At 40.5% G+C, this 20,293-nt stretch overlaps 1 protein-coding gene across 2 annotated transcripts in view; it reads left to right on the forward strand.

Moving 5' to 3' along the window:
• The window catches only part of DNAH8 (dynein axonemal heavy chain 8), a 288,139-nt gene that overhangs the window by 147,931 nt on the left and 119,915 nt on the right, over positions 1 to 20,293 (forward strand). For both annotated transcript variants that reach the window (XM_040982961.1, XM_040982963.1), the window contains exons 53-57: positions 85 to 298; positions 4,435 to 4,544; positions 12,105 to 12,268; positions 15,399 to 15,591; positions 17,197 to 17,319. In XM_040982961.1, the coding sequence (XP_040838895.1) occupies positions 85 to 298; positions 4,435 to 4,544; positions 12,105 to 12,268; positions 15,399 to 15,591; positions 17,197 to 17,319 (804 nt within the window). The remainder of the gene's footprint in view (positions 1 to 84; positions 299 to 4,434; positions 4,545 to 12,104; positions 12,269 to 15,398; positions 15,592 to 17,196; positions 17,320 to 20,293) is intronic.

The following is a 20,293-nucleotide window of genomic DNA, read 5'->3' on the forward strand; positions in this document are numbered from 1 at the left end:
ATAAACCATATATACTATTTTATGGGAGCTGTAAAGGAACATTATAGTGATACATAACAAAAATCTTATTGTATAAAATTTCAGATAACTAATGAGATTGTACGGCAGATGATGGAAATGGAAGGCATGTACAGCCTGGATAAACCTGGAGACTTCACTACTATTGTTGATGTGCAGCTCATAGCAGCAATGATCCACCCAGGAGGGGGTAGAAATGATATTCCACAGCGTTTAAAAAGACAGTTCACTGTGTTCAATTGCACACTACCTTCCAATACTTCAATAGACAAAATTTTTGGTATGCATATTCTTGATGTTTAATTTTTGTCACATTAAGCAGTGGATATTAATCATGTACAGCCTATTTAAGAAATAAAAAGCCTATCTAGAGTAGGGATTAAGTATCTGAAATACAAAGCTAAATACCAGAAAAGATGAACTAAATATGAAAATGAGTTATGCTTATATCCTATTCTAAGACTCAGGAATAATTAATGTAGCCTTGAAGGTTGGCATTGAGATAGGTGAACTTTTTTGTTTTGATTTCCTTGAAATGGTTAACTAGAGAAATTTGTGCTAGTGGCTAACCACACTTCTACATTCAGCATAGGTTATCAATCATAATATTCCAAGTTATGTGTAGCTCTTTGAAATGTTAATGAAAACAATAGATCTTTTTTTTTTTTGCTGTCAAATTTAGGCTCACCTAAACTGTACCATGGAAAAAATATATATGTAAATGGTGGGAGGAGGAAAAAGGAGAGGATGGAAGAGGAGGAGGGAGGAATCCTAATACTTATAAAATTGTATCATGGAAAGTAGTAGTAAAAAATCCATGGAAAAATCCATGCATTGATGGGTGTTAAATGCTTGATTTGGCAAGTACTGTAGCTCAGAGGGAAAGAATAGGTTTTCAGTAAATGGTACCGGGACATTTAGCAATTCTTGTGGGAAAATGCTTGAGACTGGATCTTTACCTTTCACCAAGCACAAAATCAATTGTAGTGATTTAAGAAACTAAATATAGAGGACAAAGCTATGATACATTTGGAAGAAAATATAGGGAAATATCAGAATGGGTTCTAAGTAGGAAAAATCTTTTTTTAAAAAAAGGATTTATTTATTTGAACGGCATAATTAAAGTGGGGGAGGAAGAGAAATGGAGAGATGTTCCATCTGCTAATTCACTCTCCTCGTGCCTGCAACAGCTGGAACTGGCCCTGACTGAAGTCAAGAACCAGGAACTTCCTCTGGGTCTCCCATGTGGATGAAGGGGCCCAAAAACCTAAGCCATTTTCTGCTGCTTTCCAAGGTGCATTATTAGGGATCTGTATCAGAAGTGTAGCATCCAGGACTTGAACCAGTAACCATATCGGATGCATTATATGCAGTAGCTTAATGTGTTACGCCACAATGCCGGTTTTGTGGAAAGACTTCTTTTTAAATTTTTTTATTTTTGAAATTTGTCATACAATTCTGTATAGTCTGGTATTCTCCTCTCCTCTTTGGGAAAAGACTTCTTAACTGAGACCTGGAAAGTCCAAAAATAGAGGGAGATGACACACTTAATTAGATGAACATTTAAAACATTTCTTCATCTAAAAACAATTTTAAAGAATGGAAAGAAACACAAGCTCCAAAGTGGAAAAATTTTAACACATATGATCATGACAAAATAATGAGTATTCTGGATATTTTAAAAATTAATACGAAATAGAGAAGAGCGAGCAATGCAATATAAAATTGGGTGAAGACCAAGGCAATTTACAAGTGTGAATTAAGTAGCCAGCAAACAAATGTAAAGATGGTTAAAGCAGTATTAGTACTGTCACAATTGTCTTGGTGATTAAGGTGCCGGTTAGGATACCTGTGTCCATGTCAGAGTGCCTGGGTTTGTGCCCCAGCTCCAGCTCTAGATTTCAGCTTCCTGTTAGTAAAGGTGCTGGGCCACAGCAGCTGAGGCTATAGTAGTTGGGTCCCTGTCACACGGCAAATCTACATTGCGTTCCCTGCTCCTGGCTCTGGCAGCAAATGAGAGTTTCTCTCTCTTTCTTTCTCTCTCTTTCCCTCTCTCCCCTCATATACATATTTTTGTAATTTTTATACATATTTCTTGTGATTTTCATATACAAGAAAATTACATTTTCTAAAAAGATTCATTTGCTTATTTGAAAGAGAGTTGCTGGGGCAGGGAGGGGAAGGAAAAAAGGAAAATAGGCCAATCTTCCATCACTGCTTCACTCCCCAAATGACTGCAACAATTGAGCTTGGACCACAATGAGATGAGGAGCATAAAGCTCCATTTGGGTTTCTCGTTGAGTCATCTTCCACTGCTTTCCCAAATGTGTTCACAGGGAGCTGGGTCATAAGCAGAGCAGCTGGGATTTGAATGGGCACTCTGACATATGGTGCTGGTGCTTTAACCCACTCTGCCACAATATTGGCCTTGGAAAATTTAATTTAATACCTCTTAAATTTACTGAAAAAATCCAGATAAAGTCAAGCATTGGTGAGAGACTTATCCTCAGATGATAGGAGTACAAAATGCTCTAAGCTCTTTGGGTAACTGTTTGGCAGTACTACTAGTGAAGCAGAGCATGTATGCATCCCAACCAGTATATACTTATAGGCATATGTCAGTTTGTCTTCTTTTCCTTTTGTAGTTTGTGCTTTCTCAGTCTTATTTAAGGAATCCTTCCTTACCCTGACAGTCTCCTATGTTTTATACCAAAGGTCAAATAATTTTTCCCTCAATAATCTGCAGTGATTTTTCACATGCATACTAGAAGACTAATGGAAGAATTTTTTTTTTCTTTTTTTTTTTTTACACTTTTCTTTTTTTTTTTTGGAAGAATGTTCACAGACCAATATTCATGATAGAAAAATCTTTCAAATAACCTAACTGTTGAGTGCCAGTAAAATTGGACAGATAGGTAGTGGCAAAGGCATGCAATACAACATTGGATAGCAGAAGGAATGAATGTACTTCAGCATGGAGGAAGCTCAAGCATACAATGCTGGGTATTTTACATTTTTTTTTGAAAGGCACAGAGAGAAATGTTTCCCGTCCACTGGTTCACTCTCCTACCACAGCTAGGGCTAGACTAGACAGAACCAGGAGTCTGGAACTCATTCCAGGCCTCTGCTGTGTGGCAGGGACCCCACCACTTCAGCTGCCTCCAGTGGTACACATTCACAGGAAGCTGACAAGGAAAGTGGAGCTGGGATTGGGTGTGAATTTAAACTGGTGGCTTAACTCATTGTCACAAGCTAAACCATGTGCCAAGAGCCTACCCCACATTATCTTTTAATGTTATTTCCATGAGCCTTTTGAGCTATCTTCATGCATTTCAATAAAAATGGAAAACAAACAGGAAGCAGGCTCAGAGAAATGAAGTAATTGCCTAATCAAGATCATTTAGCTAGTACCTGCAGGGGGAGGTGCTCATGCCGTGATTTTTATCCCGGATTCCATGCCTCTCACCCACACATTTGTCCCACAGAAAGGTGGAAATCTATAGTATATGATTTCAGGAAGCAAAAGGGCCTGGCAGACAGACAGCATTTCCAACCATGACTTTGCAGCGTATTTTTTTTGTTTTCCCCAGAGCAAGAGTCCCCAGTTCTTTTGGTATGCTCCACCCTCTACATGCCTGTCCTGCACCTCTGAGCAGATATTCATATTCCTAGTCCTCTGAAAATGCTGCGTACAGACCTGAACATGCTGTTCAATATGTAATACTACTGGAAGGAAGCAGAGTAAAACTCAGTTTGCAGGCTAAATGAAAAACAGTTTGACACTTTACTACTCTGCAAACCTGCAGCTGAGTGAGCCCCAAGGCAAAGCTGCCCACCGGCCTAGCCCTCTGCTGAGTGTCCTCAGGCGTGGTTATCCAAGCAGTGTAGGCAAGTGCTGGCTGCTGCCTCTAAGGGCACATGTGGATCCTGATTCCAGTTCTGCCAACAACCAGCTCACGTGATTTTGGACAAATTGCTTTGTTTGTTTGAGCCTCATCTCCTCTGTAAGATGAAGAAGACACTACTAAGCTCTCTTCTGGCTCTCTTGTGCTGGGAGAATGGTGATTTGCAGACTCCAAAACTGGACTGCATAGATTCAGATCTCAGATTCACTTGTACAATAGCTGTATGGCCTTAAGCAAGTTCCTAAGCTCTTAGTAGAATGGATATAATAGTAATTACAATGATACTGTCTATCTCATATTCTCTTTCATGGGGTTGTTGGATTAAATGAATTAAACCTTATCAGATGCACTTGACATGGCTGGGTGCATTGCTGATATCCAGTTTTCACGGACTGAGAGCAATTCTTAATATCTCTCATTCTTAGACCATTTGGTAATGACTTAATCGCTGGGGACGAGAATGTACCTTGCAATCTCTTAGTAAGCACCCTTGGCCTTTTTTATTTTACAGGAGTTATTGGCTGCGGATACTTTGATCCCTGTAGAAAATTCAGACCTGAAATATGTGAGATGATTGAGCATTTAGTGTTGGTGGGCAGAGTGCTGTGGCAATGGACTAAGGTACAGAACAGGGTTTGTTATCAATAATTTCTTGCAATGTCAGTTATTATTCAGCCTCATTCTCACTTCATGGCTTATTAGGCTGTCATAACACCATGTGTAGTGGGGTTCTTTTTTTAAGACGAATTAGATGCTCAGATGGATTTATGACACATCTTTCTTCCGGGGAACAAATATCATGACTGAATGATGCTTTCCCTATGTGTGAGATATTACTATAAACCAGACATCCTATCCAAGACAAAGGAGATGTTTGCTGAAATGGGAGCACTGCTTTTCTACGTGTTAGTGTGATTTGTAACTCTTTGTATATCAGTCACTCAAATACATGGATTTCCTGATATTCTCAGCCAACTAAGACCTGAAGTCTAACTTGTATATTTCTCTGAGATGGAGCATAAATTAGTGGACGCAAGTGTTCTCAAGCAAATAGGCAAGATTTTATTGCACAAGTCAGAACCTGAAACTACAATGATACTAGATAACTCAAGGCAGTATGTGGGAAAAAAGTGGTAAAGTTTAGCTCTCAGACGAAAGGTCGACAGAGTTGCCAAAAAGCATTCAATGAGGTCTGTCATGGCTCACTTTTTGTTCATTAGATAATTAAATACATCTAGGCAGACACTGCCCTGCCAGGATTCCTGACCAGATGGAGCATTCTAGATGCAGCATCAGAAGAGGAATTGTGTATTTCATTTTCTGCCTTGGGACCCTGCTCTTTGCTCTCACGGGGTCTCTACCTGTGCTCTTCTGCCTCTTTTCTGAAGATACTCCAAAGAGAGTGCCACAGTCAGAGTGTCGGGGACTGTTGGCTGGTAAGATCCATCTATTACTCAGTATTGCTGATGTTCAATTCTCTGTGCTTACATAGATTGTTTTCTGAAGTACTTTGGTCCTCCTGGTGCCCATCAAAGTTTAGTTTGTTATCTGAATGCCTATTGATAGCGCTTTTTAAATTTTCTTTACCTCTTTTAAGTGATTTGGTATCAGCTTTCATTTGTATTGTTCTGATCAAGGCCACAAAAGACTTCAATTTTGCCAGATCTGTTTTTCTTCTTCCTCTGACTTGGCATGTGGAAGATCTGGATGGAGTTATTGGCTCCTAGCTTCAGTCTAGCTCAGCCCTGAGTGTTAGGGTATTTGGACAGTGAACAAATGAATGGAAGATAAATCTCTCTTTCTCTCTTATTTTAAATAATAATTTTAACAAATGAACAAACTCCCTGAAAAAGCAGCCAGCCAGTAAAGTAGAAGTAAACCAACAATCTGAGGCCGTTGGAAGCCAGATGAAGCAAGTATTCAGAGGGCTCCCTTAGGTCCAACACTCTTCCCTCAGCACCTCGAGTTTTTCACACTGTGAAATAATTTATTTGTTCAGCTCCTTCTCATCCTTTTCTCCTTTAGGAAGCCTTTCACTGAGCATCCTCTGAAGTAACTACCTGAGTTCTCCACCCGGTTACTGTCTGTCCCCTGCCCCTACCTTTTCAAACAGGTTGTGGATAAAAGATTAAACTCAAAGATACATTTATTTTGTGTAGTTTGTTTCTCATTATACATTTTTCTATGAATCTTTTGAAGATCCCTTGTAATTTTTTGAACTATGTCTTTGACTGTTATTATTATTTTTCTATGTTTCCTATTTATTGTCAGGCTTCCCCACTAGGATGTATGCTTCATTGGTAACATATTTAATGGTCCTATTGACCCCGGTATCTCAGATTTAATTTTTTTTAAAAGATATTTATTAACTTTTATTTTTTTTAATTTATTTATCTTTATTGGAAAGGCAGATATATAGAGAAGAAAAAAGACAGAGGGAAAGATCTTCTGTCCACTGTTTCACTCCCTGAGTGGCCTCAATAGCTAGAACTGAGCCAATCTGAAACCAGGAGCCAGGAGCGTTTTTGGGTCTCCCACGTGGGTACAGAATCCCAAGGCTTTAGGCCGTACTCCACTGCTTTCCCAGGCCACAAGCAGGCAGCTGGATGGGAAGTGGAGCAGCTAGGATACAAACTGGCACCCATATGGGATTCCCAGCACATACAAGGCAAGGATTTAGCCACTAGGCTCTCATGCCAAGCCTTCTGATTTATTTTTAAGTGCAGTGCTAAGTGCTCAGTGACTGACAAACTAATGATTCTTCCTCACCTCCTGCCCTCAAATAATCAGGCTTCTTACTAATATATAAGAATCTTTTTCTCAAATCTTCTATCTGGAAAGATACTCTCACCCAATTCATGTACCTCATCTTTGGATGACTTTAACTAACTTTAGAGAAGAAACAGGAACCTGGAGTGAGTTGCAGGCCCCACCTTCAGCCTCCTGGCCACTGCAGGCTTTGGGAAAGTGTACCAGTGGACAGAGTTCTCTCTACGTCTCTCGCTAGCAATCTTTTGATGCAGTCATTAAGATGCCAACATCCCATACCAAAGTGCTGGGTTCAAGTCCTGGTTCTGGTTCCAATTCTGGCTTCTCACTGATGTCTACCATGGGAAGCACAGATGATTGATGAAGCATGTGGGTCCCTGTCACTCATGTGGGAGATCTGAATTGAATTCCAGACTCCTAGCTTCAGTCTGGCCCAGCTCTACTTGTTTAAGACATTTGTGGAGTGCACTAGTGGGTGAAAGATCTACCTGCCTGTCTCTTTGCCTCTTAAATAAAGAAAATGTTAAAAGTAAAACCAGAAGCACATGAGAAATAAAGATGACAAAAATAAGAGGGAACCTATTAAAAGAGAGGAAGGAATCAGGTTAATAAATAATGAAAAAAGCTTTTACAAGTACTCTGTAATGATTAGTTTCGTTGCCCACTGCTTGCCATTGTGACTGTAATCTTTTACCCCGAAGAGAAAGAGCAATATTCATATAACCTTATGCCTTTGAGCATTTTACATATCTGTAGTATGAATGTATGGTTTAAGTTTTAGTGAATAGAACAAACATTTTAGCTCTCAGTGGAACTGAGCAAATAGGAAAACGGAAAGGCGACTGACAAAATAACACTCCTGTTCACTCCATCCCTGCCTGCTTCCTGCTGTTTTGTCTTGCACTGTGGCTTAGCCTCTAAAACTTACTCTGTTCACTCAGCAGGGTGCCTTTTCCAATACTGAAGGGACTTATTCTGAGAACAGGTGTTGGAGAAAGTGTTTGCTTTCCTGAATTAATCACAGAGGGAGTTTACATTTTTATCACCAGAATGATCGATCACTATCTGCAGTTTCAAAAATGGTGCTGATATCAATTATGATTCTTTCATACCTGGCCAGCAATAATTGCAATAATTTATATCTAGAGGACCCCAGGTTCACCCCTTAGCTGGTATCTCTCTGGGTAAGAATGTGTTGCTGTTATACTTTTGCCTTTTTGTATTGTAGAATTTGGTAGAGATGGCAAATAAAGTACCATGGCTAAAGACTATCATTGTGTTTAAACAAACAAACAAAAGGCAGAAAACCCACCTATTTTTTATAGGTGCATGTCAGATTGCCAGTCAGTTAATTATAGATATGTGGGTATAAGGAGTATGTATAAGAAGGTTTGGATTCCCTGTAGAGAAATTCAGGTTATAAAATAATATATTGATGGCAATCCAAACACATTAAGAACTTCAATCAAAGCAATCTATCTTCTTAATCTAACTCCTATAGAAGGTAGTCATATTCACTGTAGATGTGAACATTCATTATTCTTATTTGCGAGACAATCAGTTCATGTTTAGTCTTCTATTTTGACATATTTCCAAATATGTATCAATAAAATTAACAGTTAGGAATGAATAGTCCCTCTATTCACAGAGTTTCTAAGAATTCAGAGGAAAGTGACTTGATGGTTGACCACGGTGTTACAGTTTGCATCTAGTGTATTATTCTTGAATCCATTTTTTATATTTTATGTTGGCTTATTTATGAATTTTTTTTTCTTTTGTCAGTGCTGTAGTAAAAATACGAACCTAAACTTTTTGAGTCAGATTCTCTGGAAAGTTGGCAGTGGCACAGGGCCTAAGGTGAAAGTCCATGGTGGCAGAAACAGTGCCAGAAGTGGTGGTAATCATTGCTTCCAGGATGTTCTGCTATGTTGACACAAGCTACTGTGAAATTTGATATGGGGTCCCTATGCCAAATCTCCCTGACAGTAATGTCAGAGGGACCTGGGATTCTGTCAACTTGTTCTTATACAGCACTTCACACAGACAAGCCGCTTTTTCATAAAAGAAATGAGCTAAAGAGACATGGGAACTGAAATAAGAGTGGCAGAGAAAGAATCTGAGCAGAAAGACCTCAGAGAAACATCTGTGCCAAGCCATTGTTGCTGCCACCAAGAATACTACTGATGTTGGTGTGCAGTCCAAGGAGAAAAGCTTGGACTTCAGTCAGTGCTCCAAGATTCATAGTCAAGCACTCCACCAGCTGAAGGCTGACCCTACCCACACAGGTTCCATGTAGACATCTCATTCATTTCCTTGAAGAATATAGTAACTTGGGGTTTTGTGGGGCTCAAGGGCAGCTGTCACTAAGTCACAAGATGGTGACCAAAGGAAGAGCCCTGGGCATGAACCAGGGTGGGGATCAAATTGTTTTAAAGAAAGACTAATTGGCCAGAGGCCATTTCAGTGCTCATAAACACGGATTGCTTACCAGCCCCTGGCCTATGGGAGGTGGCTTCTGCAATTGTGCTGCTGCTGATTGGCTCTTAGTTCTCCCCCTCTCCTGGAATTCCTGGGATTCCCGGCTTGAGACTGTTCACTGTTCCATGAAAGTGTGTGTGTTTCCCAAATAAACTGGAACTGCTCGGATAGACGGAATCCCTGCCATGTCTGTTTGTCTCTCGTGTACCTGGAAGTCTGGGAGGCTGGATGGCAGGCAGTTGGCTCACTCCCTCCAACAATGTAGTACTAGAGGATCGATTCTGTGGGGAGGGAGCCCTGCAGAGTGTAGCAGGTGAGGCTGCTGCTTGCAGTGCTGGCATCCCTATGGACACTGGTTCAAGACGCAACTGCTTCACTTCCAATCTAGCTCCCTACTAATGAAACTGGAAAAGGAGCAGAGAATGGCCCAAGTGCAGAGGAATCTCCTGGAATCCAGGCTTTGGACCAGCCCAGATATGGCTACAGCAGCATTTTGGAGTGAACCAGAGGATGGAAATTTACTCTCTCTCTCTCCTTCTCCATCATGCTGCCTTTCAATAAATGAATATATATTAAAAGTAAAAAATAAAAAATTATAGTTACCTGCAGCCTGGGAATACTTTACTACTACTATAACATTAAAAATGTTTTTTGGCTTGTCTTCTGTAACCTTCAATCTAGGGAATCTAGTTGAGGTTCATGTTTGAGTGAAAAAATTATAAAGCAGAAGAACAGATTCATATCTATGACAAACTAACTGGAGTTCAGGAGAATCCTGGGTAAACCAAGAGTTAACCAAGCCTTGTTCCTTCTAAGATCACATTGCTGTCTTCCTGCTTGCAAATGTTGCCTCACCTTCACTTTGGTCTCAAGGACAAGGAAAAATAAGACATTGTCAGAGATACTTTAGTTTGATCTTGAATGACTTTGTAGGGAAGAATATATCATGGATTCTGTGACTGTCACAGATATAAGAAATTTCCTTAAAAGAGCCGACCTATCTCGGGATCAGAATTCTGTGATGAGCATCATGCCAAGAAGAGCAGTGAACAAGCCTTTTATCATTTAGCAACAGGCTAGACATGAACTTACATATAAGAATTGCTCCACAACTGCATAAGAAGATGCTGTTGTTGGGTGGCATTGATCATGTTTATGAAATTGGATGCTAGTTTCTGAAGTTTGCTAGTTATTAGTCCTGTAGGACCTGCACAGAATATCACAGTCTCGTGGGAATGGTGGAGAAAACAACTTCAGGAATGGTAAAACATGTTGCAACTTCATCTACCATCCAGATGGCCTATAAGGCCAAGACCATGAAATTGGCTTCTTACCCTTCTAGAGAATCAGCATGGTAAAATAACTTGATGAAACAGGCAAAACCTATTCTTCTCCGAGAATGAAGACACTTACCAAATTCTTGGCAAAAGCTATCGAATGGGTGACAGCCAAGTTCCTTGATAAGCTCGAAGGGATGGTCTTGGAAGTCTCTTTTGCCAGTCCTGCATTCATCTGTTATCACCCACTGATAAGATGTCCAAGGGGAGTAAATTACAATCCTCTAAAGAGGTTCTGAGTACTTTTGAGCCATTTGTCACAAAGAAGAAGGTATGTAATGCCTCCGCTGAGCTGAATGAACCTGGGGTTTTGGAGAAGAGGCCAAAGTCAAGGCCTCTAGTGACAATGAGGCCACATTCCTTGTTGAAAAATTCTGGACCACTCAGGAATTTGGGTTGCCCTGCATTGGCAGCTGGGAAATGGATGTTGACCCTACTAGCATGTTTTCCAAAGACTGATAATAGTACTTCTCTTCCCTGCCATGAAACCTAAAGACAAGAGGGAGACTGGACCAAACAGGGATACCCTAGAAAACATAGCAGTTGTCTGTTTTCTCTAGAAAACAGTAAGTTGCCAATTGTAAAACTCAGGATTTAGGCATCTTTAAATGTCTGTGAGATCTAGGACTAAATGGGAGTTCTTTTTTTTTTTTTTTTAAGATTTGTTTTATTTTTACGGGAAAGGCAGATATACAGAGAGGAGAGACAGAGAGGAAGATCTTCTGTCCGATGATTCACTCCCCAAGTGAGTGCAACGGCCAATGCTAAGCCGATCCGAAGCCAGGAGCCTCTTTCCGGTCTCCCGCACGGGTGCAGGGTCCCAAAGCTTTGGGCTGTCTTCGACTGCTTTCCCGGGCCACAGGCAGGGAGCTGGATGGGAAGTGGGGCCACTGGGATTAAAACCAACGCCCATATGGGATCCCGGGTGGGGTGTGCAAGGCGAGGACCTTAACCATTGCGCCATCGCGCCAGGCCCTAAATGGGAGTTCTTATGTGTTGCTTTCTGGTTGACTACCACAGTTCCGCTCAGCTGTCAGCAGAGAGATGAGCAATTTCTCTAAACTCATTACTAAATAAACCATTGGTCTATTCGCTTAGAAAGATACATTATGAAGTTTGGATGGGCATTTGATGTAGCCATCAAGACGTCATTTGGGATGTCCACATCTCATAATGGAAGGTCTGAGTTCAAGTGTTGTCACTGCCACCAATTCCAGCTTCCTGCTAATGTACAGTTAGGGAGGCAATTAGTGATGGGTCAAGTAGTTGAATCCCTGTCACCACCTGGGTGAATCAGATTGTGTACCTGGCTCCTGACTTCAGCCTGACCCAGCCCTGTATGTTGTGGGTGTTTGGGGAATGAACCAGCAGATGAAAAATTGGGCCATTTATCTGTCTTTAAATAAAAAGTGAAAATAGATAAAAGCTTTTTTTGAAATAAGTATTTGAAAATACGAAATTAAATCCTGATTTACTTTCTGTTTTTTTTTTTAATCTATAATAGGAATTGTGAAAGAGAATAGTTGTAAAAATCAGTTCTATCTATGTTGTTTTATCTGAAAGCTAATTGAGAATATCCATTCTCATTTGTATATAGGTGAAAATGCTGCCAACTCCTTCTAAATTCCATTATATCTTCAATCTTCGAGATCTTTCCAGAATTTGGCAAGGCATGTTAACCATAAAAGCTGAAGAATGCAATTCAGTCACTACTCTCATGTCGCTGTTCAAGCACGAATGCAACAGAGTGATTGCAGACAGGTGTGTATTAGAACACTTGAGTGTAAACATCCAGTCTAAGAGGTGAATTCTTGCTTTATCCACTCAGATCAGTGGAATAAGGAGTGTTGTCTTAATTTGATGTTGAGCTAATGAAACCTTGACAGAATTCTCCACTTTTGCTTACCTTTAAACAGTGCTTTACCTGTTGACTTGATTATTGTTGCTGTGTAAATTACCAGTACACTGGGGAGTTGATCAAATCTGGTGGCACACTATGTCTTTCTCTCTTTTCTTTTCTTTCTTTCTTTCTTTCTTTCTTTCTTTCTTTCTTTCTTTCTTTCTTTCTTTCTTTCTTTCTTCCTTTCTTTCTTTCCTTTAAATATTTATTTTTATTGCAAAGTCATACATATATATTGAGAGAGAGAGAGAGGAGGAGAGACAGAGAGGAAGATTTTTTGTCCACTACTTCATTCCCTGAGTGACCACAATGGCCGATACTGAGCTGATGTGAAGCTAGGAGCCAGACACTTCCTCCAGGTCTCCCACACGGGTGCAGGGTCTCAAGGCTTTGGGCCGTCCTTGAATGCTTTCCCAGGCCACAAGCGGGGAACTGGATGGGAAGTGGAGCAGCCGGGATTAGGACCGGTGCCCATATGGGATTCCAGCACATTCAAGGCAAGGACTTAAGCTGCTAGGCCACCATGCCGGGCCTGATATATTTTCTAGATACTTTGAGTTATGTGCTGGTTTTGACTGGCAAAATTAGGTTTTATCTAATTTAAGTTAAGCATTTCAATTAAACTTAGCCATGTTGCTGAGCCTTATTTTCTTTATAAATTATGGATCTTAGCACCCAGCATGGTATACTAGTGGCTAAGTCCTAGCCTTGCATGCTCAGGATCCCATATGCTTGCCAGTTCGTATCCTAGCTGCTCCATTTCCCATCCTGCTCATTACTTGTGGCCTAGGAAAACAGTAAAGGATGGCCTAAAGTCTTCGAACCCTGCACCCACATGGGAGACCCAGAAGAAGCTCCTGGCTCCTGGCTTCAGATCAGGTCAGCTCTAACCGATGTGGCCACTTGGGGAGTGAAGTAGTGGGTGGAAGATCTTTCTCTCTGTATTTCTTCTCTGCATATCTGCCTTTCCAATAAAAATAAATAAATCTTAAAAATTTGGATGACAAAGTTAACTCACAAGGTTGTAAAGTGTCATGTCTATCACAAGTGGGACTCGCAAGTGGGACTCATCATATATTACTCCTCTTTCCCTCTGTGAAAAACATCTTCAAGCCCTTCTCTGTTTCTGTACCACAGTCAGACTGTTGTGATTATCACTTCCCTATAGCATGTCTTCAGGTCTGGAATTTAGAATAGAAGCCCCAGAAGGTAGCCCGCAACATGTACAGCCAACTAATTGAAAATAATCCAAGGAAAATATTGGTCTGTTCAACAAATGCTATTGGGACAATTGGATAGCAGTCTGCAGATCCCTACCTCTCACCTTATACAAAAAACAGCTCTAAATGGATCAAGGACCTAAATCTGTACCCAGAAACCTTTTAACCAGTACAGAAAAACATAGGAAGTACTCTATAAGATATAGGCTTTAGAAAAGTCACCAAAAATATAGGAGGTCATAGCCAAAATGAACAAATGGAACTACATCAAACAAAGAAGCTTCTGTACAGCAAAACAAACAACCACCAAAGTGAAGAATCAACTAACAGAATGGGAGAAAATCTTTGCACACTACACAACCAATAGGGGAATAATAACAAGGATTTACAGAGAGTTCAAAAATACAACAGCAAAACAAAATAAAAAGACAAAACAAACAAACAAACCCTGTGAATAAATGAGCAAAGGAAGTGAGCAGGCATTAAAAAAAATAAATTCAAGTGGCTATTAGATATAAGAAAAAAATACTCAGACTCCCTAGCTATCAGGCAGATCCAAATGAAAACCACATTCAGTGAGACTGGATTACATTCAGAAATCTGCTAACAACATCTGTTGGTGTGGATATGGGGGAGAAGGTGCCCTACTTTACTGTTGCTGCGAGTGTAGGCTAGTGTAGTCACTATGGAAGTCCATAAGAGTGCTAAGAGAACTGAAAATTTATCTACTGTATGACTCAGCTATCTGCTTCTGGAAATGTATCCAAAGGAAGTGAAATCTGCATATGAGAAAGGGACCAGCAACAATATATAGCAGCACAATCTACACAAGCAAAGATGTGGAAACAAACCCTGAGTCCCACTGAAACAGGAATGGATAAAGAACTGTGGTACATCTCTGTATAGAATACTACTCAGCCATTAAAAAGAATGAAATTCTACCATTTGCAACAAAATGGTCCCAACTGGAGACCATTAAGCTGAGTGAAATAAACCCATCCCCAAAGGGCACCTATCATATGTTCTCTCTGATATAAGGCAGCCTTTATGGAAAATGCAAGCGTAGTAGATATATAGGTAAACATGTTTATACATACATACATATATTCATCTATAGGAATGGATGTAGTGGCGACCAGCATACCAGCGAGTGAAGATATATTACAGTAGTTATTTTACTTCCAAACAAAAGGAAGACTTCTAATGAAACTGTTTAATATTCCTTGACATTTAAAGGTATAAAATTGTCCTATACTGCAATGCCATGATGCATTTAAATAGCAGAATGTTGGACTTGTGACTGTTGTTAAAGGACTATACTATTGTAAAAATATAAGGGAAACAGTGGTGGAGAAAAAGTGGAGAGGAAGGAAGGGGAGGTGGTAGAGGGATCCCTATACCTATACAGCCCTATACCTATCTGTAAACATTGTGGGACATAATATAAAATTAAAAAAATTTTGTTCATGCCCTTTATGCCCACAATCTCCCTCAGATGACACTTGCCTTCTACTGACTACTGCTTCTGCATCAACATTCCAAGATCCCATGTTTGGAATCTTTGGTCTCACCTAAGTGGTTCTTCTATAATTTCTTTAAGTAATAATTAGCTTGGGGATGGGATTAGGCCCTGGCGGTCCAAAGGCAGATCACATTATTTGCCTGTCCTGTGGCTGAGAAAGGAAGGGTCTGGGAGGAGAAGAAAGACTGAAGTTCAGTTAGAAAAACTGCTTTCCTGTTTTGTATTCTAACTACTGCATTGCTGTTCCAGGTTTATAACTCCTGAAGATGAGCAGTGGTTTAATATACATCTTGCTCGTGCAGTTGAAGAAAATATCAGCTCTGAAGCAGCGTCATGTATGCTCCATGAACCATATTTTGTGGATTTTCTCCGTGAAATGCCCGAGCCAACTGGTGATGAGCCTGAAGATACTGTGTTTGAAGTTCCCAAAGTCTATGAACTGGTATTCTTTTTTTTTTTTTTTCTTCTAAGGAGTTTTTCAGATCACTTGCCTAGTCAACTCTCTCTGCCTTAGAGTCCTACACTAGGGTTATTATAATCTCTGAGTTTTCTCTAAATTGTGATTTATGGTTATTGTGTACCCAGTGAAGTGTTTCCATCAGTGGAGTACGGAAGTAATCTCATCAAAGTTAGGAGAAAGATGACCAAACCTACTGTCACCACTTCATTTTATTTTGTTCTGGAAGTTCTAGGGAAAAATGTGTGTTACTATCAGGGGGGGTAAAAATCTTCCCATCATTTGTAGATGATAAGATTATCTGGTTGTATAATCCAAGGCAGTTTAAAAATCTGTTTCATTAAGATGACAAAGTGTATTATAAACATGATAACTCATAACCATCATCCTATATACCAGAGGTTGACAAAGAGTATGGCCAGATCCCAGCCCTCTGCCTACTTTTATTAGATTTGTGAAGTAAGAAAGATTTTTATGGACCTGGCATGATGGCTCTGTGGTTAAATCCTCACTTTGCACGTGCTAGAATCTCATATGGATGCTGGTTCATGTCCCAGCTGTCCACATTCCATCCAGCTCCCTACATGTGGCCTGGGAAAGCAGCAGAAGATGGCCCCAAGTCTTGAAACCCTTTACCCCCATGGAAAACCCAGAAGAAGCTCCTGGATCCTGACTTTGGATTGGCTCAGCTCTAGCCATTGCAGCCACTTGGGGAGTGAATCAGTGGATGGGAGCTTTTTCTCTCTGCATCTCCTTCTCTTTCTGTAAATCTGACTTTCAAAAAAAAACTTAAAAAAATATTTTTATAATTTTAGATGTCAGAAAATGGTCAAAAGAAGAATATTGTGTGTCACATTAAAAATAAATTGAATTCACTCTAGTGTTTACTGGAACATAGCCGTACCCCACTGCTCTATTTCCTGTGGTTCCTTTTATACGTCAAGCGCAGCGTTGAATAATGGTGACAGTGTATAGGCTACGAAGCCTAACAGATTTCCTATCTTGCCCCGTCTCGAGAAAATTTTCTGGTCACTGCCAACAATGCTAATAAGAATATATAAGTATTTCATTCAAAAGAAATACCAATATAAAAATATCTAGGAATCATCATGATGAAACTTCACAGCAGTACTTTGTTCTAACTAAATTAATGAATACTTTTAATGAAACTTAGAATAGAATTTCATAGGGATTTTAAAACAGGATCATATAGCAATAATTCTAAAATGCTTGTGGATCAAAGAACTAAATAGAAGGAATAATTTGCACAAGCAAAATGGGTGTGTATTTACTTCAGAACAACAAAAGCCTGTGGATTTGACTACATGGATGCTATAAAGCTTCTGTATAAGTAATATTTAAAAGTAAATAAGCATCAGAAATATTAGTTCCATTCTGATATTAATTACTGTGGGTATAAATAGGTACCAGACCTCTGAAATGGAAAAGTTCAGGAGTGATTTCATACTGGAAACCAACTGAGATTTACTTCTGATCACCTTTACAATCACTGTTTTAAGAACGAGTTGTTCTTATTTAATAAATAGTTGGATTATAAAAGTGATTTTCTCCTTCTCTCCCAACCTATAGGTTCCATCCTTTGAGTTTCTGTCTGAAAAACTCCAGTATTACCAGAGACAGTTCAATGAAATCATCAGAGGAACATCTCTTGACCTGGTGTTCTTTAAAGATGCCATGACTCATCTTATTAAGGTTCTAACTCCCAACTATTTGCTGATATAACAAATGAGTAGATTATGATTTAAAAAATGTAGTAAGTTTCATACATGAACTTTCTCAGAATAAGCATGTATTAAGAAGTATACACAAGTTGGGTCATTTCTGTGAGAAAACAAAGGCCTACAAAGAGACCCCTCATGATAGTTTAAATTCATATAGACACAATGTGTGTTTGTCAGGCACACATTGAGGGTGTTTGTGTTCAGAGTCTTAGGCCCACTCAGTCAGAGTTTTTCTTCCCTAGAAAATAAATTGCGAAGGTCTATGATGAACTATGCCCTCAAGTCATATGGTGATAAGTATGGGAATCTTGTTCCCATAGGAGGAAAAGACGGTGTTTTAAAAAGATACCAATCTCACAATTGGCTTATAGGTTATAAACAAAGTAATGGGAAGAGTGTAAGGTGAGTACACAGGGCAGGTGAACACAGAGGCCATTCGAGTTTGTGCCAAGGAGATGCATGCTTTGGTCCAAGCCAAGGAATCACAGAACGAAACTGTGTACTTAAATAATTGGTTGATCGATTGAAAAGGAATTTCTTCAGTACGTGATGACCTGGAAGAGGAAGGCTTGATAAAGTGGAGTCAGTTACCTCTATTTGTTGTATGATTTTTTTTTTCCCCACAAGACTGCTGAAGTTCCTGAAGTTCAGAACTAAACATTCATTCATTGAACAAGTACTAAGATCTTCAAAAAGGTCATGGAAAGTGGTTATCACAGAGTATTTCAAAACTTTCTTACATCAAACTACACATCTCCTTTTTAAACAGTTCCACATACACACCTACACAGACACACACACAAGTACAGAGATTGCTGATTGGGAATGTAGGGTGAGACAGAACTTCTGAGAGTTAATTCCCCAAAATGCCTGCGACAGTTGTGACAGAGCTGAAACTGGAGCCAGGAGCCAGGAGCCAGGGGCACATGTATGGCAGGAATCCAACCTGAGCTACCACTGTTGCCTCCCAGTGGAAGTTGCTCTGAGCATGGAAGTAGAGTCAGCTGGGGACCAAGCTCAAGAAATCCAAGGCTGGAATGGTGGTGGCAGGGGATGCGGGGGCAGGGAGACAACACAGGAGGAAGGAGGAAAGCAGCACGATGGATCAGTTGATGAATCCTCTGCCTGCAAGTGCTTGAATCCCATAAGGGTGCTGGTTCATGTCCCAGCTGCTCCACTTCCCATCTAACTTCCTGCTTGTGGCCTGGGAAAGTAGTGGAGGACGACCCAAGGCCTTGGAATCCTGCAGTGCATGAGAGACCTGGAGGAAGCTCTGGCTCCTAGCTTTGGATCAGCTCAGCTCTGGCCCTTGTGGCTGTTTGGGGAGTGAATCGGCAGATGGAAGGTCTTTCTCTGTCTCTCCTTCTCTCTGTAAATCTGCCTTTCCAATAAAAATATAATTAAAAAGTGATCCAAGGTAGGGCATGTGTGTTTGGATTGTTGAGCCAGATACTCATTCCTAAACTCATCTTTTAATTCCTTTTATCACAAAAGTTTTTGAAGTATCCTTGTAATTGCCAACTATCTATCATACCTAGAACTTGTAAGCCTGAGGCCCTGCTCTAGGTGTGTCGCGCCCACGTGTCTTATCGCCCCGCAATAAGAGGCAGACGCGAGTGAAGCCTTCTGCGGTAAAATTTATTGTGCACACCAAGATGAGGAGGAAAGGGGCCCTGACCCCGGCAGGCTGTCTGCTCTTATGTGCTGACTGGCCCCGCCTCCGCCGATGATAGGTCGGCGTCATAGTCCTGGGCGACTGGATTCGTCAGTCCCCAGTGTTCATGTGCCGGCCACGCCGCAGATCACTGCGCTAGGCACCTGCGCAGTACCGCGAAAGCTACGTGACTCTCCACCAGGTACCAAGATGTAGCCTCTCCGGCCGGCGCCATTTTGGGTACGGCATGTGGCCAGTACATACAGATGCGGCTGACAACATAGGTGGAACACCATATCAGTCACTAATAAATATTTAAAATATGATGGAATTAATATAACCAATGGTGTCATTAATGGTCTGCTAATGACAAAGCTTGCAATTGTGAAAAATTATTTTTAATGGTGAAAATGAATTTAGAGGGCCCGGTGCGATAGTGTAGTGGTTAAAGTCCTCTCCTTGAACGCACTGGGATCCCATATGGGCACTGGTTCTAATCCAGGTGGTCCTGATTCCCATCCAGTTTCCTGCTTGTGGCCTGTGAATACAGTCAAGGCCAGCCCAAAGCCTTGGGATCCTGCACCCGCGTGGGAGACCCAGAAGAAGTTCCTGACTCCCGGCTTTGGATAGGCTCAGCTCCAACTGTTGCAGTCACTTGGGAAGTGAATCATCAGATAGAAGATTTTCCTCTCTGTCTCTTTTCCTCTCTGTATATTTGCCTTTCCAATAAAAATGAATAAATCTTTTTTACAAAAGAAAATGAACTTAGTGAATCTTTTTTCCTAATTGATGGTATTAAGGTAAGAGACAGCTTTCCAGCAGTGCCTTCAAATGGCGTGAGGTTTGGGCCACTGTTTCAGTCTTATCCTCACTGAGACAATTAATCACAGGAAAGCACAGGAGGCTGATAGCACCCCTAAAACTCTTCACAAATGTCCCACCACCTCCATGTAAGTAGAATTCGAGTGCCTAACTTTGCTGTTGTTGGTAGAGTAATGCTGGAGATGGTGTGAATTGTAGAGAAGGGTGTCTATATGACGCAGTGTGTTAGGATGAAGAACCAGCAAGTAATTCTAAGCTTCTCCTGCATCTTCTGCAGGTCGGTAAGAACAGCTTTACCATCTACTGAATCTAAAAATAATAAAGCTTTCTGAGAGAATGGTATTGAAGTGGAGGAGAATCAAACTGATTGGTTCTGTTTCTCAGGAAGCAAATATATGCAGGCATGAAAAGCACATGAGCTGAATAAATCCATTTTTAAAAATCTGATATGTGCCATTACCAGGAACAA

This window comes from Ochotona curzoniae, unplaced genomic scaffold, assembly GCF_017591425.1.
Source record: "Ochotona curzoniae isolate NIBS_2020 unplaced genomic scaffold, NIBS_Ocur_1.0 contig_3819, whole genome shotgun sequence".
In the NCBI taxonomy this organism is placed as follows: Eukaryota; Metazoa; Chordata; class Mammalia; order Lagomorpha; family Ochotonidae; genus Ochotona; species Ochotona curzoniae.